Consider the following 25,560-nt stretch of genomic DNA (forward strand, 5'->3'; position numbering starts at 1 on the left):
CACAGATATATTACTCTAGAAAGTGTTTTGTGGTAGAAACTAACCCAAACAGATAGAAGGAATGTATTTTAATTCGTGAAAATGATTATATTCATAACGTTGCCAAAACAAATAAGAATTAATATAACCCCAAGGTAAAGAGAAGTGCACTTATTTGTAAACAAAGGGTGTTTCTATGGCATTAACCAATACATATATGAATTATATAATTATTAATGAATTAAGGTAATTAATCCGCTACAATCAGCTTAATGATAATGCTATTGTCATTGATCGCAACTACTGTTGACTGTTTAACTGTTATTTAATCGTACAACCCACAGGACCTACGTTTGGTGAAAGGTATAAGAGTGTCTTCCATATCTGTACAAAGGTCGACGATATTCAAGATTTTTCATAGACCGACGTGTTTTTAAGTTTTCTCTACCGAATTGCTCAGACAACTACAGTACAATGGGAAATATTGTAACCAGTACCACAGCACAAAGCCACACAGGTCAGTTATTGTTGCATTTTTTTGAAACAAATACATGTGCCAAGACTACGTTAATGTTTCTCGAATCAGTAGAGTTCGAGTTGACGAGGCCAATCGTAGTATGCATGTAACTTATATGAATCCTGATATAACTATCCACTATTCAAATTGATTATTTCACGGACTGTTTGTCGTCTATTTTAGGTCAAAGAGAGCCTCTGCCACAATGGATCCAGAAAATACACATGATACAAGAGTATACGACTGATAAATTTGGTGCTATTTCTGATGGGATGTACGAAGCCAGTCCAAATACAGTTGTCAGAAGCCGAGCTGGTCAGTTCCACACGGATGGTGCTAGATGGGGTCGAGGATTTACCAGTGGAAAACACGTATTTACCATCGTCTTCCCTGAAGAGCTTCGCGGAACGGAAGCATCAGTTGGAGTAGGCATGGAATCGGCTTCCTTACACGAGAAAGGTCGAATAACTCTAGTCGGAGATAACAGATACTCTTGGGGTATTGATTTAAGAACGAGGAGAGCAGTCCACAAGAAAAAACCAATGAAACGATATCCAGTAACACAAGTAAGATGAACTTTTCACTTCGTCTAAAGTGCAAGTCGCACACATTCTTGACATAAAAGCTATGATAGTGGGTGTTTCTGCCGACCGATGACCACATTTTGCTACCTTGATATGTTGCTCAAGATAAACTCCTCCTGTCAACGAACACTTATCATTTGCACACCTTTCAGGTTGTCTGATTGTGAAATCAGTCCTTATAATTAATGACTTCAGTTTTGAAAGAAATTTGTAGGTATCCTGTGATTTAAAATGTAAAATCCCTACTAATAAACCATCGTTTTTATTTCAGGAAGCCCTACCAGATATCTTCTACATGTATTTAAACATGGACTCTGGCACTCTTTCATTCGCCTCCGATGTAGGTTTCTATGGAACAGCGTTTCATGGTTTACGTCAATGTGCACAGCCCTTATTCCCCATGGTTTCTGCTACAGTAGAGGGTGCTGCTATTACAATGACGTATAATGGATCGGAGATGGGTAAGCTATGATCATTATTATTCAAAAACGGTACCAAATTGGGGGATTAATCATAGACTAAAAGAAAACTCAAAACAAATTAAACTTATTTGTTACCGGGGGGAATTTTGGTAGTTGTCGCCGTTGTACTTTTTTTGGTTTTTTGTATATGCTGTCTAACTTTTTACGGTCGAAATCCGAATAAAACCCAGTTTGAACACAGGAAATTCCACATACTAACTTAAACTAAGCAGATAATAATATTTTTCTATGAGGCAAATAAAGAAATTGTCAAGTGTCAAGGCATTTTCCTCTTTTGCCTTGATTTAGTTACAGCCCTGTAATAGAAAACCATAGACTTTGTTATCAAGAAACTCAAAAAAATTATTAAAGGTGGTTCAACAAGATATATTTAAGTAGCTAATCATGATTTGTTATGTGTATTTTGCAGATCCCGTAACAATGCAACAAGTTTACGGACAACAATCAACTACCGTGGTCGTTCAATAACAGAAAAACTCAATTTTCCAGCTTTCACCAGTCGTGCTTTCAGATTTATAAAAGGCAGAAATGTGTATTAATTTACAGTTGTTATATTATTGTGATTAAAGTCACTTATTGAAAATAAATTTATTTACTGTTTTTGAAACTTTTTCTAATCGTTTCTTGCAAGTTGAAAGTGCCAATAATACCAAATTTGTTTTTAGGAAAAGTTGCATCGACTGATTTGACAGTGCCACTGACAGTATTATTGGTTTGTTTTGCAAATGATCGTCGTGACAAACATAATATTCAAATCAAGGGAAGTAACCTGTATCTAAAATCTATTTCGAAAAAGGGACAAGTCTGAATATGGACAATATTCTCTTTCTATCGCCGTCTTAAACAAAAATTTCTTCTTGGTACGATGATTTATAGCAGTGAATACGGGCATAAAGAAGTTACAAAATCATATTTGAGAAATAAGAAGACCCCACGTACCAACGAAAATATCATTAAAAATAAGGTCTAAGATATAGGCCGATATAGGTCGTATATCTTTAGAACATGCACAATTTCTTACTTTACGATGGAATAGAGAAAATAAATTGAAGGAAAGTGCTGTCTATTTTGGACATACAATTTCATTTACAATTCTACATAGTCTAACATCTTGTTATAAAGAGACAATATAAACAAGTTTAAAAAACAAACACAATTCAAAGTTTGTTTATTTCATTCAGTCAATAACTCAACTTTTTAAAACAAACCCCTTAATTGAGAATACTGTTTGACACAACAGTCAGAAATATTGACTGTTCGTTTTAGACACGTTCTCATTTCAACCACGACTTGATGGTACAACTTCGTTTTATGTTTTGAAATGAAGATGTGGATGTATTTTTTGATAAACTAGGGTAAGATGTGAAACTTTCAAACAACATTTTGAACTATATTAGGATACACATCCAGATGTAATTTCAAATTTAAAGAGACAATTTGAAGAGACATTGATCATTATGTTTACAAACTTGTTCAGGAAATTTAACAAAGTTTTTTCTAAAAAAATGTGCTTCTACATGCATATTGTCTCTTCAACCTAGAGGGAGCCGCCGTGACTCCGTGAGTTAGACGCTTGCTCGCTAACCTGAAGGTCTAGGGTTCAATCCCTGCATAGGTCGAGATAATACCTTCGGATTTTTCAACCCGGTTTCCCCTTATCAGTGATGCAGGTGAGAGGGGCTGACATGGAAAAAGCGTCTAGTCGTTCGGATTAAACCGAGGCCCCGTGTGCTACGTTAAAGACCCTCGACAGTTGGAAATCGAAAAAGAGCAGGCTAATGCCGCTGTCGTGGCAAAATTTCCCTCATAGCACCGTGCATGGCGTTGCCCGTCTTCCTTAGCCCACATGGTGCAGAAAAGTAGGACGTAAAACTCCATTCGTTTCATTTCATTTTCTTCAACCTAGAACAGACCACGTATTCTCGAAACGATCTTAGATAGAATGTCCTAGAATCAATGTTAGAAGATAAGAATCTAGGACATCCAAACGCTAAGATCGTTTCGAGAATACGTGGCCAGGTCCATATGTCCAGCTTCCTCCAACTCGTAAAATGAAGAAACAATTAGTTAAAGAATTTTATGACCCACATGTACATTTTGTTATTGGGTTGGGAGTAAACTTTTCTCATAATTTCAATAGACATGAGTGGCCTTTGTCAAATTCCTTTTTCAAGGTCAACAATGCACCTAGGACGAGTGAAGATGAAGCGATGGATTGTATTAATAACCATAATAATTATACTAGTTATTCAGTATTTATTTACAGGTAAGGTTCTTTAAGAACTCAGAAGTTAGTTTCCATGAATCTTTTAGCATATGAAGGGACACAACTATAGAGACACCATTCAACTGAACCAGAAAAATGATGATATGAATTAATGAGTACAAAGAGAGGGATAGGGTCATATAAAATACCATAGCAGCCATCTCTCTTTGTCTCCCAGATATGCTGATATGCCATGTACGCACGTGACCTTAAGCAACTCCTTATCTGACTTTCGTCGAATCACATCATCAATCATAGTGCAAAGCTATCAATTAGAAAAAGGTCCATATAGAAACTTCTAACCGCAATTCACTCATTATTCACTCACTTTATCCTGATACAAAGATAAAACCTTCGGATCTTTCAACATGGTTTCGCCCTGTCAGTGATGCAGGTGAGAAGAGCTGACATGGAAAAAGAGTAGTCGTTAAAGTCGTGCACGTTAAAGATCCCTCGACAATTGGAAATTGAAAAAGAGCAGGCTAATGCCACTGACCTAGCAAAATTTCCCTCATTGCACCCTTAATGGCGTTTCCCGTCTTCATTAGCCCATATGGTGCAGAAAAGTAGGACGTTTCATTTCATTTTATACTGATACAACAGTTCACCGAGAAAGGTCTTACCACAAATTACTATTCCCTTGACTTTCTACGACAACAGGTGTTGAGAAATAAGAAATCAGGAACTTGTTTACTGTTGCCATGGATTAATATCATGGCAATAGATTATCGACAGCAACTTACTTACCAATGATAGCAGCAGTTTTGCAGAATAAGTAAGATACGAGTATGATTCAATAAATTATATTGTATTTACCAGGTATCAAAACTAAAGTTTCAAGAAAATACTTCCAAGATTTTCGATGGAAATCCAAAGAACCGAAGCAACAAGTAATACTGGTGGCATACATGCGCAGTGGTTCATCGTTTGTTGGTAATATTCTACAGTATAATCCGGATGTATTTTATGTATTTGAACCACTCTACACTCTAGAACAATTTTATACAAGTGCCATAAAGAAACCGATTACTTTTTTTCATAAACCACCATTGTAAGTATCATTATTTTTCCCTTTTGTTTTTTTATTATATTTCCCAGTAAGGATATATTTAAACACAGTCATATACACTTGATACTGCGGTACTATTTCGGGCTGTCCAGCACTTATCGACAAAAATAATGACTAATTTAAGGGATAGAATTAATAAATACCAGGGCAAATTAAGGCCAAAATCGGAATTTTAAAACTAAACTAGTGCAGTTTTAGACATTAAAATGCATTAATTTTACACCTTTTTTATTGCAAAACTAAAAAAAATAGGATTTTGGGGCCGCTGGACAGCCTGCTAATGTTATCAGATGATGATTGACCTAATGTTCTGTAGGGGACATTCATAAAAACAAAATGGTTGGAACTGACACAGAAAAGTCATGTTATCGCCAAAATATCTCTCATAGAAATTTAGTAAGATCCATTTCATTTCATTATTGGTAATTTTTTTAGATGATTTAGAAATTTGTCAAGAAGCATGTGACATTTATCTTATATTTTCAGTTTTAAGGGCGATGTAGACTATGAAGAATTGAAAAATGAGTATGTGTCAAAAGCGTTATCATGTGACTTCAGGAATCTTGATATCGACACACTGACACATATACACTGGATTCGAGGGAAAATGGAACCATATTACGAATGTCTGATAGGAAATGGGAAATTCAAATCAACCAATCAGAAAACTAGACAGTCAGCACCTGATTTAAAATCAATATCAAGGTCAAACATTCTTAAATGTTTACATTTTCTTTATAAAGAATGTGACAAACGAAACGTGTCGTTGATTAAATTAATCCGATATAAGATGAGAAGTGCCGAAATACTACTCGCAAAATATCCGAATTACAAAATAATCATTTAGTTCGAGATCCGAGGGCAATATTATACTCCAGACATAGGATCGGATTTAAAAAATTGCAGGTCACTGTGCAGAACCAATCAAAAGAGTTGTGTGAAAGCATGCTTGATGACGTCACTATTTATGAATATTTACGTCACAAATATAAAAATAGAACAAAGCTGGTCCGATATGAAGATTTAGCTGACAATCCTATCGAGGAATTTCAATCTTTATACAAATTCATGAACATTAGATTCGGTGACGACCAGAGGGACTATATCAACAATATGACTGATCACAATGGGCGCTCATGCGCATATTGTGTATCCAATAAAAAGGCAGCAGAAACTGCGCATGCGTGGCGATATACAATCGATTGGGATTTTATGAAAATAATTGAAAGTAATTGTGAAGATATTTTTGGCTCTTTAGGATACCGATCTTTTGAAAACAAAGCGAATTTATTGGACCGGGATCTGAAACTGTATGACAGCAAACACAATACGCATATTCTTCAGTGAATAATTCCTCAACTTACTGTATTATATCTTAGAAGAAAGAAAAATCCATATTCAGACGTAGGGGTCCAAGAATGGATACCTTCTCACGTGAAGTTATTACCGATAACATGACGAACCAAGTAACCACAATCAAGGTTGGCTTGACATTTCTTTGGTGTATTCTAATATAACGGCTGTCATACAGAGTTATCGGTCCTGTCAGTCCCTTGCAAATGAAGGGGACTGCAAGGACCGACAACTCTGTTAGAGATATATGTTGAACGGACGACATTACAATTGATATAGATAGCTGATATCTGCGTTCCATCAGTTAGTAAATTGGTAAACTTCGCTGATGTTAACATTATTAACGTGATCGGCCTATCAGGTGCGATCACGGTTCGAGTTTGTTTTTCAGATATTTTGTGTGACAATTAAAAAGTTCTGCAATTTAACATTAAAAAAATGAATAAAGGTGGGAGTAGGAGTCTCATTTATTTACGATCGACTGTTGCTAAGCCTTTCCCTCTTGGTATGATGTCTGCACTTTTTCAATAATATTTTTCCCCTTACAGCATTATTAGTTACTTTTGTAATTTATTCGAGCATGACATTTGGTAATCGACCAGGAAACCATACAAGTCTATACGACATTTTGTTTGTTTGATTCTATGCACAATTTTATAGATATTTTCGTCAGCAATGCTTCTTAGATCAATACATTGATCTTAACGGGATAGCCTGGTTTTTAAGTAAGTTGGAAAAAATTAAGTGCTCACAAAATTAAAAACTATTGACCAAAATTCAAAGAAAGACCCATACCGTATCTGAAAGGTTGAACAGAAAGCATCTCGCCCTGAATAGTTTAAAGGTTTTACATAATATCTTTATGCACCAAATCAATCATCTTTTCCAAATGTTTTCTTTGGGAAGAACAAATTCAAGTTGATCAAGCACAGAAGAAAAGAAGTGAAAAGTATATTTTAGAAATCTTTTGTAGAATTTACAACTTTTATAATCATAAATATTTTCATACTGCCTGTTAACTCTGTAATTAAAATGTGACTAAAATATAAATCGAAATGTACATGTTATTTAGAAGATGAGCTTGCATCTGTGGTAGGTTTGATTGATTTTAAACTTAGTTTACTCCTCAAACACCTTAAACAGTTGCAAGGAATTTGCAGAAATGTTTCCGTAAAGCTGAATCTGTCTCAGTAATGAATGGTGAATTTTGTTGTGCCTTCTTGGTATCGACTTTTTACTTTCGGCATTTCACAATTATATGTGACCTAAATATAATCCCTATCTTTATATCTTTCAGGGGATAATACTAGTACAAAATTATTCATTTAATATTGTATTGTGAATATCGGTTTACTATTATCATTTTGTGTACATATCCTACGAAGGTTTTGTTTTTATCGTCTTTGCTTACAAATACTAGTCGTCCAGAACGACCAGCATCTGATATTTAAATTACCAGAAAAACGTGGTCACGTGACAACATTGGCACGATTTAATATTCAATGATAAAACAATCGGTTAAAAAAAAGTTGAACACGATAATTTTGTATGAGCGTGCCAAGTGTCTGCCTTTAAACTTGGAGGCTGTGGTTGATCTTGACATAAGTACGTTTCAAAAAACCAGGTATTGAAATATCGACATTTAGGGAAATCCGAAGTTTGGTGTTATCGTAGCGTGGTGAAACGTTAATGCTTGTCAGAGAACATACCTGAACTTGTACATACTCGGCGACCTTGCCATATTTGAATGTTATCGTTGAAAACAACAACACAAAACAAAGGGGTGAACCATCGATAATGTTTTTCATGTTATCGTTATCAAAAGCAACTTTTGAATACCCGATTAGCTAGTTAGTGTATATTGTCGTTGATGGAAACTCAAACTGAACAACATTTAAATTGACCGATAAAAATCAATAAAGACAATGGAACCCTGAGTCTTGTTTTGAACATTTATCAATATGCATACATGTTTTCCAATAGTTAAGTCAGAGAAAAATGAACTTAACTTTTATTGCTATTGATTGAGCAGTTATTTGTGACGGAGAAGATGGCTGGTGCACTGATCAGAATAGCGGTAAGAATTTTCTTATCGCTCTTTACTGTACAAACCATAATAATTTTAACTTTAAGACTAGGAATAATTCATAAATTTCTTAAGGTCAATGTCCGTCATCTCATTGCAGATCATTCGTTTATATACAGTATCGCACTTGATTAAATCACCTTGTTGATGTCGGCGACCAAATATTGCTCGATGTACGATCTAGGGAGGCTCTGGTCCTGTAGGTGGCACATGACGGCCATAGTTTGTTGCTGAACGACGTGAAGTGCCTCCCCGTCGCTTGTGTCCGTCCCCGTTAGCATGTGGCCAAATTACGATTGTCGGCGAAAAGGTCAACGTATGCACACGTGGGCCTACACTTGGAAAAATGATGCTAACGCTCTGTAAGATCTGTTGACATAATCCGGCGTAGGTTCACGGCAGGGTCCTTGGGCTGAGTCCTAGAAAAAACCTTCAGTTAAGCAGAGATTGCTTCATTTCATTTGTACAAAACCAAAACGATATAGATTTTGATTAATTTTTGACACTTCAAAATTGTCAGAAATTTGTTCTGTGTGCCTTTTTGTTGTACAAAATCTGAGACCCAGTACCAATTCATTTCTGGCGACGGAGCTGCTTCACAGTTGAACTCTTAAAATTTAACCCAACAATGTTTGCCGACAATGTTGAAAAACTGTACTTATTTCGAAAATTAGTTTTATTTGTAAAAAAATCTTTTTTTAATTCTCTATCTGTATGTGTTTTGTAGATCTTGTAGATATATAGAGGAATAAAAGTCCATAATAATAATATTTTATCATTTTATCGTTTAGCTTCTCGTAGGAATTTCTTTGATGAAAATTCAATGTGAGTACATCTATTTGTTTATTATCAAATAAGCAGATCAAACCATTTTACTCGACTCATTATTATTAGAATCGATTGGCTCTCGACACTTGTATGGTCTGGACTGGTTCGCCACTTTTGGGGGTTCATTTGGATCTTGAATATATGTAAATATTCTTCAGAAGTACTAGAAATGTACGAAAATCGCATAATTCCATCAAAAATATCTCAAACTAGGAATTTCTCTTTCTTTTTCTATACATGTCTTTTCTGTATATTGGTAGAATCTCAAAAAACTTTCAAACGCCGGAAATTCTGGACACACACGGATTTGAAGTCTCAAATTTCGACGGTGAGCTACGAACGCTTTTAGTGATTAGCTCAGCTAATTCCGGATTCTGCTACAATCGGTCAAACGGATATCAAACCTGTCCCTTTAAAGGCTTTATACTACCTGTTGTAACTAAAAAAAAAACTTTGTACACAGAAGACGATCTTGAAACTTTCTTTGTTCTACCGAAATTTATAGCTAGCGAATGAGTCGACTACTTTATTCCAAAAGTAAATTAATAAATCATTATAATTACAGGTATAGAGATAAGCCACTGGGGGAATTATTTCGTTTTTACATTTTTAAAATGTTTTAGTGACTTTGAAACTAATGTGGATAACATTATAGTCGTCACTACAAGAAATGTATCTTCAACCATCAGTATCATTTGTATGGAGACGAATGAAACATGGGAGGTGTCTCTGGAACCTTTTGAAGAATATAAACTACATTTAAACAGTTCTGTCACTGCTATTCCATTTGGTGAAATATTACCACGAAAAGCGATAGTTGTCATGGCGTCGACAAAGGTGTCAGTATACGGATTTAGTGCGAATGGTTCGTCAGTTGATGGATTCTTAGTCATACCTGTAGCCGGACTTGGAAATGAATACCGAACAGTGAGTCCGGTGACATATAGGGCAACTCACTCATATCCTGAGGGTGGTCGTAAGTACTTGTTAAATTCTTCAATTGATTTATTTTCGTCAGCGTAAGAGTATCAGGACATGTGGCTAATTATCTTTTCTCATTTCTATAGCCGATTCAGTCACCTTTTTTTTTTTAATATTTCAGCTCAATTTGCAGTCGTAGCAGTTGAAGATGAAACTAACCTTACCATAACATTTACAATAAACAATAGGTGTATTATAAATAAACAACATAGATGGAACATAGGACAGCTGAAAACATTTACCTTGTCAACTTACGACGTACTGAATATATGGTGTGCTTCGGATACTACTGGGTCTCTAGTGCAGTCAAGTAAACCAGTGGCTGTGCTTAGTGGTAGTATAGCAGTTGCAATACCAATATCTGCTTACCCAAACCATGTCGTGGAAATGCTTCCGCCCACCAAAGATTATGGCTATCAGTGGGTAGTACAAGCACCAACCGGAACAGACTATTCTTCTATGTACCGAATAATATTTCATGAAAATAATACGACTATATCATTTTACGACCCACCTGAGATCTTTTATCCTGGAGACTTCATAGACGTCGAGATAGAAAATGATGATAAGCAACAGTTCTGTTTCAGCACCAATAAACCGGTTTTAGTTGTACTGATAAACAGGGGTACGAATGAACCTAGTTCCACATATCAATATCAAGGCGAAGCTTACATGAGTATTATCCCCCCTTATGAAAAGTATGGAAATTATTACGTCGTCCCATATGGTTTAATCACAAATGCTACAGATAGGTTGGCTATAATAGGATACACTGAGTATAGACATCTATTAGTACCACAAGTAACTCCATATGAATCGGTTGAACATTGTGATGATGTATTCGAAACATCAATAGTGTCATTGCCATACTCGTCACAGGTAAAAAGCTCAGTGTACCATTGTGCTCAACCATTCGCTGTTTTAATGTATGGATATAATGTAAAACTTGGGTATGGACTTCCGGGAGGATTTAACGTTACTGACACTTCAGGTAAGTCTGTGATGTAAGAAAATTATAAGTTACAATGGCAAATGAAGTAAGGTAACGCTTATACAACTGACAGCGTCGTTAAACACCCATTCAAATTCTCTGCAATTTTCTTTTTATTTCCAATTTATTTATAAAAATGTAGTGTTATTAGGACAGATAAGCTCAATGAATGGCATGTTTGTCATACAAATGTACTATTTGTTATATCAGGCAGCACATATCGCGATTAACGTCAAACGAGAAGACAGTAAAGTTGTGCTCAATCCTCTTAAATTTCATTTTTCGAAAATTTAAAAGAAGAGGTAAATTGTACGCAATACTATGATACGTTATTTATCTTTTTTGTGATCAGGTGAAGAAGAGTGTTTGAGTTCACCATGTTTAGATAATGGTTGGTGTATAGAAACTAGTTTATCTTTCTTTTGTTATTATGCAGGTCAGTTAATGAAAACTATCATTTAAAACTTTGGACGAACAGCTGACTATCCAAGCCCCTTTGTTTAATATGAAATCCCCAGATCCCCTGTAGCTACGGGCCTGAGCGCATTGGAAAAGGCAAGAATAGGTGTAAAATATTCAACACATGGAATACATTCCGAATGCACTACGACTTTATAACATAGATGTGATCAGATTTCTTTTTCTAATTTCGGTTGTTAAAAATTGTGAAAAATATTCGGATGTTTCTTTTGATATATGTATTTTCATTTTCGCCAGTTGTAGCAACGCACTGAAAAGGTACCTTTTTATTTTTAAGAAATGACAACTACAACAGCCAACTACAATTCATCTTACGTCACTGAATATTCAACAACCGAATCGACGATCTCAGACACGCCTTCTTCTACAACCGAAGACACAAGTACAACAAATGATGTAACGACTAATAACACAACGGAGGAAGCATCAAATACCACTGGTACGGAATCAAATCTGACTACCACACAAATTCCAAAACTCACAAAATATCCCACAACAACTAATTCTACGACAGTCTCTATTTCTGAATTTCGAAGGATTTATTTTCTGTGTGAATGCCCGTGCGTCAATCGCCTGGACACTACAAAGAACTTGCTTATTCATGAAGAAGAACAGAAAAAGAACATCCTGAGCAAAGCTAATTTATCAAAGACACAACGAGAGAAAACGAGTGCTGACAATATAACTAAGGCCGAGCAAGATCTAGGTTTCACTGCTGTTTTTATAATGACATCTATATGCAGTATAATAGTATTGTTAGACCTCCTAAAGCTAGCGGGCTGGATAAGAGGATATATTTGCAGGCGAAAACAAACTTTGGAAGAATCTCAACAGCGAAGCTGGTGAAGCCATCATTAGCAATAATATGAAATAAACATACTAAATACACAACATTTATTAACGGAAGTGTTTGCTTGCACGGATTGCTATCAGTTATAGCTTTGTTGGCGCTTCGAAAGAGACACAGTGTCACCCGCTGCTAAGAAAGGCTCAGATTATGACCTTCCTATCTACTAACACCGCAACATTACTCATTTAGTTGAGCTCAGGAATAGTTTGATCTTTTGCTTGGTCACTGTTTGATTGGCATTAAGTCATCGACATGACTGGAATATGAGCCTTTATGGATATCAATCACTTTATTTCCTAATTACGACTCTTTGACATTGGTAGATATCAAGTGTGCTCGTGCTACAGGTGGGGCTTTTGAGTCAGTTATTATCTGTGCAGCCACTCTTTACTTCCACAGAGTACATCGTCATATTATCACTAATTTAACCTTGTTATACAACATCTAGACTCCTCCCACTCGGTGAAACACCGAAAAGATGGACGGAAATTTTCGATATCCTGTAGGACCTTATGATTCTAAGATAAAGTCAGACTTTATACTTTTTAATTTTTCGACTTTTAAATTATATTTCAGATTTGCAGTTAATATTTTTTTTTATTCCTGAAAGTGTAAATATTATTGAATATATTCTTTCGGTATGCTCATTTGATACAATGTGAATGCTGTACAATTTGGAAAATTTTCTGATATTATTGATATTGCACCTTTTGTTATATTAAAGCTAATAAAGAAACCGAACGAAAGTTTGGTCTAGTTTTTTTTAGACTGAAATGTGAATACAATGAATGTTTCGACACAAGTTGGAAAATATCCTGATATCATCGATACACAAAGTATTATTCTAAACAGAGTTTAGGAAAACTAAGACATATGGATTATCCCACAAACGTTATTTTTGATTCAGCTTTCCAGGATCAATTAGTTATTGGGAATATGATCATGACGACCTGTGCCGTACGGGACCACGATTGATTGATATGAGTCCATCAACTATAAACAACAACAAACATAGGGACTAATCTTAATGTCGACAGTTATCGACCTCTATATTATACCGTATGGTTCAATGGTTTACTGTTGTTCGTAGTCATAAGTCACACACAGATTATGTCCCTTTCGCATTACAATGTTGTATTAATGGTATTGTAGGCTCTGTATTGCTTCGATGACGCCATTGTGTAAATAGCCAGAGAGTATAGATAGATAGTATAGTACAGTTATCTATATTCTCTGAAATATCTTCCAAGAGGTGTAAAACTATCACGAAAAAAGGTAGCGAATAGTAACAGGATCTTCTAGGCGTATGCCAACCTTCATTGAACTATATCAGAAGATGTTGACTACGCATTTTAAATGGAGGTTACAAGTAGCTTGAAAGTTTTTAAAATCAATGGACTCCCACAACATTTGAGTAGCCATAGCAATAAAAACTGTACGTATTCAACCTCGGATTATAAACTATTTATACAAGGGAGATAATCAATAATGATACATTTATTATATTTTTCTATTCCTACCGAACGATTGATATGTTACAATTTTAGATTTAATTTTTTATATTTTATGTCTTACTTACATGTTTATTTTACTATTTGCAATGGCAAACACATTGATATAATATTAACCGAGAAATAAATAGAGATATTTGAAAACCATTTTTTGATATTATTCTATCAATTTATATAGAAATACAACATCTTCTTTCATTACGACAATATACTCCCATTATTACTGTGGGTTTTAACCTAAGTGGTTGTCTAGCAAGTTTATATAGAATATTTAGAGCTCCAACATGGAGTAATTATGTCGACAATATCTAGGAACTGTAATGAATACCTTAAATGTTCAGGTTTGTCAAGTGTAAGTACCACGTTCTGTAGTACGAACCATAATAATACTTAGCAGAGCAACAATGTTTGCTTTATCTTCCTGATTCATAAGTTCTTCGAAGGAATTTCGTGTGAAATTGTAGGCTTCTGCACTGTTTGTGGGCGTTAAGTAATATTTATAGAACAGTGTTAACGAATCAAAACTGTTCTATAAATTACTTGTAACATTGACACCCGTCAAACAATGTCAAAAGTGAAGTAGGCAGATGCGGTTAATTGAGTCGACCAATCGAAACCAACAATCATTTTTCATAGCCTGACATTGAAGAAAATGCACGTGCATGCACGAGATGAAGTAGTTTAAAAGCGATTGCTTGGGTGTGTAATAAATGTTTAATGATGAGAACTCAGCGTATAAGGTTGGCTAAGGAGTTATCATGCGACGATGATTTAATTCTCTCTCAAAGCTTATATGAAGTAGAAGATGATCTAGAATTGTTTGTTAGTGTTCAGAAGTTAGAGAAATTGAATAACTAAGGTGGCGACGTAAAATCTGAAAATGAGGTTGATGCAAACTACGGTGACTTTGAATTGAAATTTACATGTACTGAAAATATAGAAAGAGCAATTGGTTCGATTTTCGGCTACTACGGGAAATCGACAAAGTGGGCGTTACATTTTTGACGATTGGCGAAAAAACAGATCATCAACGTCAACATTACCAATACCAACACTTTGTAAAATGAAACCAGGCTACAGAGATTTGTTTTAGCTCGCAAGAAATGCGGGGGAGAATATTCACCTAATTCTATCTACTACTATGTGTGGATTGTTGAGGCACTTAAAAGATGAGAATATACCTATACCTATACCTATTTGGGTTGGGTTGTGCTCGTCTTGGTTACTGACAGTAAAGACATAAAGCATTCTTTGGAGGTAAGAATGAGTAATTATTTGCTTTCTAATAATTCCAGTTTTTTTACTTCTTGTCTTATTTTTTGATCACAATATCGAGATAATCAGAAATCTATTTAGCAAGAAGGAAGCTGGCTATTGCTATTACTCTCTTAGTTTTCAACCGATTTTGATGAAACTTAAAATGGATGTTTCGTTTTTACCATCCGCATGCCGTGGTGTGCGTATATGGCTGTGGTCCACTATCTTGTATTATAGTTTTTTTGTATAAGACGTATGAGGTGTTTTGTATTAGAGGTTTCTTGTATTTTGTATTAGAGGTTTCTTGTATTTTGTCATTAGAGGTATCTTGTATTTTGTATTAGAGGTTTCTTGTTTTTAGACGTTTTAGGTATTTGGTATTGCATTATGCTACATACGTGTTTTGAATTAGACATTTCTACATAGCAGTAGGTTTCCCCAGCCCTACAAAATAACTTTATTATACAACTAAAACATCAAACAAAATTTGCCGTGAATATTACAATACAGTGTATATCATTAAGTGTCAGATGTTACATTATATACAGTGTTTCAGTAGAGATATTCGCAGATAGACCATTTCATATAAAGATCAAATTTAAAACTTTCAGCATGAAGATATTCTGTATTGTTGGGACACTGGTAGCTAGTTGTATGTTAGTTGAGGTGTTGGGAACGTGTCAAGACCAATCCGGTATGTATTTACTACTCTCTGGCCACATTCTAAAGTTCTAAAATGAATTTTTTCTCTCGTGTCACAAATATTAAAAATATGATTTTCAAGTGCATACCAATTGTCTTAGAATGCCTTTGGGTCCATGAATATATAAGTTTTGAAAATTTTCCACTTGAAATGAACAGACTTCTCTCCAAGAAATTTCATGTGAAAATGACACATTTTGAACTGAAAATCTCCCTCTGTAACAGTTTCAAATGATTTTGTTTTCAATGGTTGGAGTTTCATCAACCCAAAGACAATCGAAGACTCTTAGCAATATTTGGAGATTAATATTTCAATTCATTTAGAACTTGATGTGGCTAGAGAGTAAGTTTTCGAAGATAATGCTTTTTATTACTTACATTTTACATTATTTATTATGGCGCTCAATATGAAGATGGCGTCTACGTAGATTCCCCGGAGCCCAAACCAATGCTATGTAATCGTTGTTATGTATATTCATTGTGGTCGATGTTTTATTAAATTTGCCATTTGCATTCGATTTTAATATTTGACGGTTATGACACATGGTTATTATTCTCTGTATGGATACAGATAAATAGAGGCATATTAGCTCTAGCTGTCTGAACGTGAGTTATGTATAGTTCTACGAACAAGCCAAGAATTCGACCAAATCTGTCTCTTTTGATTTTCTTCAATCAAGTTAAAACACATTGGCGCATTTTGGTTAATTTTAAGTTAAGAATAAGTTAAACAGGGAGGTGCAACATATTATCCAAAATGCACCAATGTGTTTAATTTTGAGTAATAATACTGATCGATCGATCGATTTGTATATGGTAAATGCATTGTATTATATAGACGTATTATGATCTGTTTTCAGAAGGTTTGCATCATTTCCAGGCTTTGTCAAAGAATGCCATTAATGCACCTTTTTATTATCTTACCGATACCTCGAAAATAGCATATGTATATCATTAGAGATTTGATTACAAACGAAATAAGAATAAAACGAAATCGGACCGGAAGACTATATGAAGCCGCCATTTTGTTTGCAGAAAGATTACTTATTATCTGATTTTCATATTTTTGGTACCAAACGAGACCTAAGACGTTTCGGATGATTAGCCTCGACCAATCAGCCTCTTCCCCTTAGCTATGATTATCTACAGATGCGAGCGATTTTTGTCGCCGACTGAAATCTTGAGTAAAATCCCGCGTTTTCCCGTGCTTTCACGACAAGATCATCGCGTTCCCGACACGATTTATAATATCAAACAAGTTCGATATTTGTCTCCGTCTGCGTAGCATCGTCATCATCCAACCAGATGTTTTCCCCTTCATTTAATAACTAATTCGTTAAAACGAAATATTTTATAAAAGTACGGGAAATTGCGCCTATGGGCTCCGTAGAAAACAAAGTATACATTCCATTTGGATCAAGCTGATGGTCAATGGTTTTTTCAATATTTTTTTTCAAAACCAGCCTGTTTGAGTTGTTGTATTTCATTACAGTACTGATATTTTCATGGGTTTTATAATATGTATAATTTCTAATTAATTATTTCCATTACTAATAACATGGGTGAGTGATTCAAAGGGAAAAAAAAACTTTCAGAAATGCATCCTTGCATTAGTGCGTATAAATAGGCCTATTAACTTTAGAATTTTAATGGGGTTCTGTGAAAAGTACAGCGGCGCATTCCAAACACAACTGGCGAATTCTGGCTGAAATTAAATCTTTCACTATTAACCTTTTATGTGTGTAATATGTAAATATGCCTACTATACTAATCTAATTTTTTTTGCTCTCAGACAATTGGAGGGAATATCAGAAAGCGTACGATATCAATAATTACAGTGCTGAACACCGATTCTATACAAGAAAAAACGTGAATGGATTCGCTGGTACTTTCGTGATCAATGAGTAAGTATGATTAAAATCAATTTCTATCGAAGATATCAAAATGGAAAGCCAAATGTATAAGATTTTTTTTGGTTAATATAAAATAATTTCAGAAATACGCACTCAAATTATTCATATTAAATAGGGAATATCAAATGTAATTAATCATTTTTTTAAATATTTCATTGTCACTATAATATATGCTACACAATACACAAAAAATAAACAACACTTATTTCTATTGCGAATATGGTTACAATAAGATTTATTTAAATTAATATCAGAATATCAGACCCATAGCTTAGGACGTCCTCCAAATCAGCTTCATATATAAAACCTCAAGCTATTTGAGTGGTGGAGGTTGTCATGTTGGATCTGATCTGTAGGTTAATCACGACCTTGACCATGACAACTTAACAACCAATCAAATCGCCGATAACCTTCAGGAAAATGGCAAGAAAATTTTCATAATTTTCACTCTTCGCTGATCGATATACAGTGTGTGATAAATAAACACAGGCCTAACTAGGTGTTAACATTGATGAACTTTAGTGTTGATATGTTTTCGAATTAGTGTATATTTAATCGATTTCAACGCACGGTAAGTTCACAACTTGACCATAAATCTTGGCCACACTACCGACTGACTTGTCGTTAAATGCCGAGTAGCGTTAGTGATTTTGACTACTGCAGCAATGGCCTTAATTTCGATCCCATTATCTAAAAATACTTTGAAGCGAAGTAGGCATCCTTTCGCCGGCTGTCGAGTATATAATGTCACCCCTTTTTATCTATCCGTGTTCGTCGTTCCTTCTATTTACATTTTATCCTATCATTGATATTTTGTTCAAATGTTATTCCGAGAGATAGAACTAGTATTATTCCTTTCGATTCGGGTGCTAACAGCATCTCCCCCACCTTACATCCTCTATTGCAAAAATGGGAGTGATTGACATTATTTCTCTACTGCAGGATAAACTTGATATAGTAAATATACTCATTTTATGTTGGAATGCATGGTAGGAATGGGTGCTGTGTTTTCGTTCTTGTGGACAAAAAAACAAACTTATGACCATGGTTTCCGTGTAAATTTTTAAGGAAGACGTTCGAAGCACCAGTGGCAGAAACGACACTATTTCTCTTCACTAGCGATACTGTTCCATATTGGTTTTCAACATATTCAATGATTGTTTTACTTCACGGTTATGGAAGTCCACTAAAGGTATGTATCAACACTTAGATATTTATTGTTGCATAATAGTTCCACGTATATGTAGACCAAACTTTCGTTTCTTGTTTACGAGCCTTTATTTTTATATGGCCACTACAGTGAGTTTGACTCTAAAGAAAATTTAGTTGAAAATATTACTTGATATTTACTTGAACTCTGATCAAGGTAGCGCTCATGTGAGCCGAGGACTATCATTTTCATCTGTGTCTTTTCTCTGCGAATTGTTTTTACGTTTTCTGGTTATTGCCAGTTAATCACCGATACACAGATAGACTTATACTACTTACAGATATCAATGTTCCACCCCAGTGGTTCTATAACTGTGCAGTATCTTGGAAATAAATTTCAATCGTTGTGTCGAAACATAAACTGTCAACATGAAGTGAACATTGATCCTATGTCTACTCATAAGAAAGAGATAGTTGATCCAAGTGGATGGAGCATGTTTACGGCTGTTCTTGCTCCGGACCTTGTCGGTAAGTTTGATTTTGTTCACAATAATCAATTGTCCCGTGGAAACAAACCCGACAGATGACCTAAAACGAAGGTCCAATGTTGGTGTGAACACTGCTTTTACAAGCTTTGCAACTTAGTATTGCGTGCCCTCTTTTAGCAAAATTACTTTGTCTACCAATCTTATAATGAGAGGTACAATTTTCCTATTCGCTCAACTCTACTGAAACATTGTGTGAAGAAATAATTAAATAATTTCAGGAAAAGAAGGAACAAGGAAGATAATGTATGATTCAGAACTAAGATGTAAATTAGATGGAGTTATCGATAATCCTTAAAACATTTGAAAACTATTGAAATGAAATAAAACTGAATTTTACTTCTCATTGTTTGTTCCTTAACAGGGACAGATTCGCCATTTGCTTGGGGGGTGATTTGGGTCAGGAATATATTATGTACATAGTCTTTAGAAGTACTAGAAATGTACGAAAATCGAATAATTTTTTCACATTTGCGAGGTTCCAGGGCTGTAAAGCAAAACCCTATCTTCAGAACAAAAGACTCAGTTACAATTTCCATCCGCCTACATCTAATATTGAGGCAGAGTACGTGTGGGGATGGGGCAGTAAACGAAGGACCAATATGTTTGAGGTCGTACACATTAAGGATTTTTCGTCAGTCTGCAATCCAAATAATGGAATGGAATGGAGTTTTTATGCCCTTCTTTTCTGTACCTGGCTAATGAAGACGGGAATGCAGTGTGCAATGGTGGCAATTATTACCAGGACAGTGACTTTGCCAATGGCTATATTCTTGTGAAGTTTTTACCCCATGAGTCTGAGAATAAGTCAATCTTGAGATGCTTCATACTGTTTTATTTCTCATGGAATATTGAGTTCGACATTGATCATTCTGTCTCTAAGCTACATCTCAGTTTTGAATCAGATATTTTCTGTCGTGATCCTTCTACTCCTGAAAATGTAAAATTAGTAAAATATTATTTCAATTTACATATTTTATACAATGTGAAAGAGTGTTTCGGCAAGTTGGAAAGTTTCTGTTTGTTGTATCGTTATTCTAAATTAGACTAATCCTTGAAACATCATTCGTCATTCGAACCTTACACAGAGCAATTAGCTATTTGAAATAGATTCATAACGAACCTTTTGCAAATGGGACCACGACTGATTGAAACGAACCCCATCCACTTGGATCTACTAATTCTTTCTTTTGAACTACACCAATGGGAACTACATCTTCGCGTTGACAGTTCAGGTTTCTACACAATGGATGGAATCTATCTCCAAGGTATTTTACAGTTATAGAGCCATTCTCATGTAACGTCGACACCTATAATTAAACATTAAAACCAAACTTGTTACAAGTGATATATATAAACCAAAATGAAACCCGAAATTCACATATCGGCGAAATATTGGTAGCGGCTAATAAACTTTTCACAAGAGGAAACACATCAATCACAAGTGAGTAAGCATTTCATAGTGAATAATGATAGCAGGTCTGGCACCACCGTCATATATACCTGCTTCCAATATAACAGATTTGAAGAAAAAATTTTGGATGATGTCCACGAGCGTAACCGCTAAGTAACATTGTACCTGCAATGATGTGAAGCAAAACTCAAACCTAAGATGTTTTTTAGTAAATGTGAAAAATTTCTTTTCCGAAAGAACTAATTAAATAGTCAAAATGTCGAAATATTACAATATGTAATGATGGAGAAACAACATCAGACAACCAATATAGTTAATCTAATAACAATGGAGTTATACAGAGGATGAACAGTTTATGATAATCAGAAATGATGCAGACCGGTTAATCGGATGTTTTTTTTTTGTTCTAGGTGTCACTAAGCTGCAGCCAAAATCGACACCTGTAGGATAATTGACTTTCAATTTCATAGGTATACATTTCCGCTCTAATGTATATTCTCTATATTCAACAACTTTTTCTAACCCTTTGTTTTTATAATAATTTTAAAAAAAATGCTCTTGACCGAACCAGAGATAATACTGGACCACCTGGATCGGACCAGTACTTAAAAGAATATCGGAGCACCCACCATAAGGCGGTCTGATCTGCATCATTAACAAAGGTGTTATGTAAAATATAACAAAAACATCAAGAACTTATAACATACTTTCAGTGGACTTCCATAAACGTAACTGTGGACTAACATCATTGAAGATGACTTAAACCAATACGGTATTGTATCTTTAGTGTACAGCAATACTGCCGTTGCTGTCACTGGAAGTTCATGCGTCTCCCTTGATAATGAACAAATAATAAAAAATCGATCAGAATTTGCAAAAAACATAGATGTTAGGCAAAATGGCACACGCAAATTATTATTGGTATAACATCTGCTGAAGATTTTTAATCAAGAACGTGATGGTATACCAAATACCAAATAGAGTAGCCTATGTCGTATTGTCATTTGTGACAAAATTCACCGACCATGAACATTTGTGTGCCCGCGACAAAAGATCACAGAAAGTGTTTTGTCAAATAGTGCATCTATTTAGATTAAACAGGCCAACTTGGTATCGGCTAGACTTAGTTTCTTTTATAACCTACCCACTGATATTGTATGTAGCAGTAAAACCATCCGAGACATCCTTGTTGAACCGACTGTAAACACCATATACAGAATCGTAAGTATCGAGGCCGTATGCCTTTTGATATTCTTTCCAGCTGACTGAAAATAGCAATTTTGAGTAATAACACAGCTTTATGGAACTACAATCACTAGTTAATGTTTAATGTAATTCACGCACAGAATGTTAAGCATTGTCCCTCTAAAGCAATAATAAGTTTTGTAGTAGATACTTATTCTTCCATATTGAGAAATAAGTAACGCAAATCATCTTTTTTATCACAGAAAAACGAATTTCATAATGACATACCCGATTCGCCTATTACCACGACGAATACAATCGGCACCAGTAGAGTAATAAACAGACAGCGTATCTTCAACATGTTAACAACTACAAGTGAGCTGGGTATTGTGATGACGAGCGTAGCAGGTGAAGATGTTCATATTATTTCAACGCTCTTATGAAGCCCAATTTATATCCTTAATAATATTAGTGATGTCATAATTGTCCGAAACATCTGCCTGTATGTCAGCCTCTGATAGCTATTTTGCCAGCTGTCGACTGGAAATAAGTCTGTTTTAAAACGATTTTCTGAAGTTGTGTGTTTTAACATATATTTAATTACCATTGAGATGACTGAAAATTAGTGTAGGAAACCACCATTACTTTCGTTTTGTTAACATCACGTGACCTTGTGACCCTTGATTAATTAGAAAGATGGATATTTCCCTACATCATTTTTGTCACGTCTGTGGTTCCATCAATGTTTTGTTCAAACGAAACTAATCTCCAAAAGGCCATGGTTCACCATATTTTGCTGGTTGAGTTGGATCTTAAATATATTTCATTGTCAATAATCTTTAAATTTACTAAATCTGCACGAATATCATCAAATATTCCTCAAATTAGAAATTTCACTTTTTATTTATGTATACGAAAAGATAATTCGTCATTTTAACTTTCAAACGCTGATAATATTGGACACAACGGGATTCGGAGCCTCAAATTTCGGTGGTCAGCTGTAAACACTATTACTGATTAATTGGCAACAAGATTTTCGTTTCCGAGACTAAGGAACGATTGATCAATCGGATGCTGAACTTGCCCCTTTAAATTGAGTGCTTTGTACGTCGATGTTTCAATTAATTAAACATACTGTTCACGCACTATAGATTATAAGTGGTTCAAAAACTATGGATATAATTAGTAATAGAATAGTAATAGAATAGTAATTAAATATGGATACCGAACAATATTGAAACTTCGTATATAGTATTCCTGCTTGTCATAAACAGTTCTGCAACTTTTGAAAGTAAAGTTGTACCACATTATATAATTAACATTGATATTTTCATAATCTTAATGTACTACTGACCCTCTTTCCAACGATATATGACAATATTTTCATAAACACAATCTTTGAAATGTTAATATTTTTCGAAATCGCATAGCAGACATAACATCTTACGTATTTTCCTCACATCAATGTGCTCTTTATCCTGTTTATAACACAATGTGACAGGAATAGTTAAATACAATAATTCAAATCATTGCAATAGACAAATTACAAAACACAAAATTAAAATTGTATTTCGGTTATCTCATTGATAATAAAACTGTTGTTTTCATAATTATGAGGAACTATATCAATCATAAATGAGGAAGTATATCAATAATAAGCGAGTATGCCTGTTTTCAAAATGAAAAGTGGTAACAAGTGTCTAGAAAAGTACAATGGACAATACACTATATTAAAGTTATTCAGCTTGGTATATAATGTGAATATATTTTATGAAAACCAACATAAAATTTCATATATTGCCTTATAATAGTTATAAAAGTTACAGTATAGAATCTCTGTGGCAGCTCGTGCCTCCGTTATTTTAAATAGTACGGTTATAATTTTCTGAGATGTCTGAATACGTCAATTTTCCAAAGGATTGGCAACTAGAATTTTATATTACCCAATTATAAATTGTAATTGATTTACTCAAGCGATCAAATAACTAGTTTTGGTCACATCAGGTCTTTAATGGACAAGTTTTTGACATTTAAGGGGAGGGGGGGGGGGGGGTTTAAGTCATGAATATATGTAGATAGTCTTCATAAGAAATGTTAGAAAATAATAATAAACTAGAGCCACTCGTGGCAGAAATGGGACTTTGCAAATGTAGCAATTTGCTAAAGACCCTGAAAAAATCAACCATCGACGATAAGTAAGTCAAGCGCAAGAATAAGTCTAAAGTTGATAATTTTTTTATTTTTAGAAGATTCTAATACCGGAAGTAGACGTCAGACCTCACAAATGAAAGTATCAGCAGATAGCCAAGGTCAATGACCTTTGATCTTGTAAAGGAGAAGGTCTAAAAAGGTCAAGATCAAGAGATATCCGTCATCAAAATTTCTAATTGCACACGACTATAAAACCGGAAGTTGACATAAGACAGCAAATATAAAAGTATAAATAGATAGCCAATGACAATGACGTTTAATCCTACAAAGGTCAAGGTCAACAAAGGTCAAGGTCAAAAATTGAAAATTTTGCATTTCCAAAACCTGTTCCTTTTTTTGAACTATGAAGCGGAAACAACCGAATTTTTAAGAAAAAGTGGCTCAATATAAGAGGTAATTGAATGCAAAGTTCCATTTTGAACAAATGTATACTTTGCGAGTTTGCGAGTTATGCCCCTGGCCAAAAATGTCAATAATGAGTAATTTAACCCGGACGTGCTACGCCCACTTCAATTTTTTTTTGCATAGGTTAATTGATATTCAGAATGTTACGTTATGTTCGCAATGTCAAGCTCCTACATAATACAGGTCAAAAGATATAGGTCAACAAAAGTCAACAAAGGTCAAAATCGAAAAATGAAAAAATCCAAATGTTAAAACACGTTCCTTTTTGGAACTATAAAGCTGAAACAACTAAGCTGTTAACACAAACTGGCCAAAAGGATGAGGTAATTGTGTGCAAAGTCTCTTTTTGAATAAACGCATCCTATGCGAGTTATGCCCCTGCCTCTAAATGTAAACAATTAGTAATTTAACCCGGATGTGCAACGCCCACCCCAAGTTTTTTTGTCATAAGTGAATTCATATTCAAAGTATTCAAAATATCAAGGTTCTACATAAAATAGGTCATAAGATATACATACACCAAGATCAAAAAGACACAAATATGGTAATACAAAACTCAAATTTGAAAAAATCACCAATTTCAATTTTGCTTTAAAAAAGCAATTGTTCTATATCTATGTAAAGTGCATGAAAAGCACATTAGGAAACCGAAAAAATTAACCCTCTAAATTAATTAGGTCACGTGCTAGAGCAATCCAAAGTTGCGAATTTGGCTTTTTACGGATAGCTATAAAACCGGAAGTACATGTCGGAGGTCAAAGGTCAAAGTATCAAATGATAGCCAAGGTCAATGACCTTTGAC

General features: G+C 34.7%; 5 protein-coding genes across 5 annotated transcripts; 4 read left to right on the forward strand and 1 right to left on the reverse strand.

The window, feature by feature from the left end:
* Positions 1-453: 453 nt before the first annotated feature.
* LOTGIDRAFT_159930 (hypothetical protein) lies at positions 454-2,030 on the forward strand (the record flags this gene model as incomplete). The annotated part of the gene is made up of 4 exons (XM_009054619.1): positions 454-496; positions 680-1,062; positions 1,352-1,541; positions 1,972-2,030. 4 exons carry the CDS (start codon positions 454-456, stop codon positions 2,028-2,030), a joined length of 675 nt encoding a protein of 224 aa, XP_009052867.1.
* Positions 2,031-3,764: 1,734 nt separating this feature from the next.
* On the forward strand, positions 3,765-5,744 carry LOTGIDRAFT_159931 (hypothetical protein; the record flags this gene model as incomplete). The annotated part of the gene is made up of 3 exons (XM_009054620.1): positions 3,765-3,828; positions 4,648-4,879; positions 5,384-5,744. The coding sequence occupies 3 exons, from the start codon at positions 3,765-3,767 to the stop codon at positions 5,742-5,744; spliced, it is 657 nt and encodes a 218-aa protein (XP_009052868.1).
* A 3,657-nt stretch (positions 5,745-9,401) lies between these two features.
* On the forward strand, positions 9,402-12,462 carry LOTGIDRAFT_159932 (hypothetical protein; the record flags this gene model as incomplete). Its single annotated transcript, XM_009054621.1, has 5 exons — positions 9,402-9,492; positions 9,730-10,140; positions 10,267-11,136; positions 11,489-11,572; positions 11,894-12,462. 5 exons carry the CDS (start codon positions 9,402-9,404, stop codon positions 12,460-12,462), a joined length of 2,025 nt encoding a protein of 674 aa, XP_009052869.1.
* A 5,032-nt stretch (positions 12,463-17,494) lies between these two features.
* LOTGIDRAFT_159933 (hypothetical protein) lies at positions 17,495-19,841 on the forward strand (the record flags this gene model as incomplete). The annotated part of the gene is made up of 5 exons (XM_009054622.1): positions 17,495-17,498; positions 17,729-17,840; positions 18,918-19,041; positions 19,340-19,526; positions 19,765-19,841. 5 exons carry the CDS (start codon positions 17,495-17,497, stop codon positions 19,839-19,841), a joined length of 504 nt encoding a protein of 167 aa, XP_009052870.1.
* Positions 19,842-20,410: 569 nt separating this feature from the next.
* Positions 20,411-22,503, reverse strand: LOTGIDRAFT_159934 (hypothetical protein; the record flags this gene model as incomplete). The annotated part of the gene is made up of 5 exons (XM_009054623.1): positions 20,411-20,475; positions 20,667-20,853; positions 21,665-21,791; positions 22,102-22,222; positions 22,431-22,503. The coding sequence occupies 5 exons, from the start codon at positions 22,501-22,503 to the stop codon at positions 20,411-20,413; spliced, it is 573 nt and encodes a 190-aa protein (XP_009052871.1).
* Between the last annotated feature and the right edge of the window lie 3,057 nt (positions 22,504-25,560).

This window comes from Lottia gigantea, assembly GCF_000327385.1.
Source record: "Lottia gigantea unplaced genomic scaffold LOTGIsca_22, whole genome shotgun sequence".
Taxonomy (NCBI): Eukaryota; Metazoa; Mollusca; class Gastropoda; family Lottiidae; genus Lottia; species Lottia gigantea.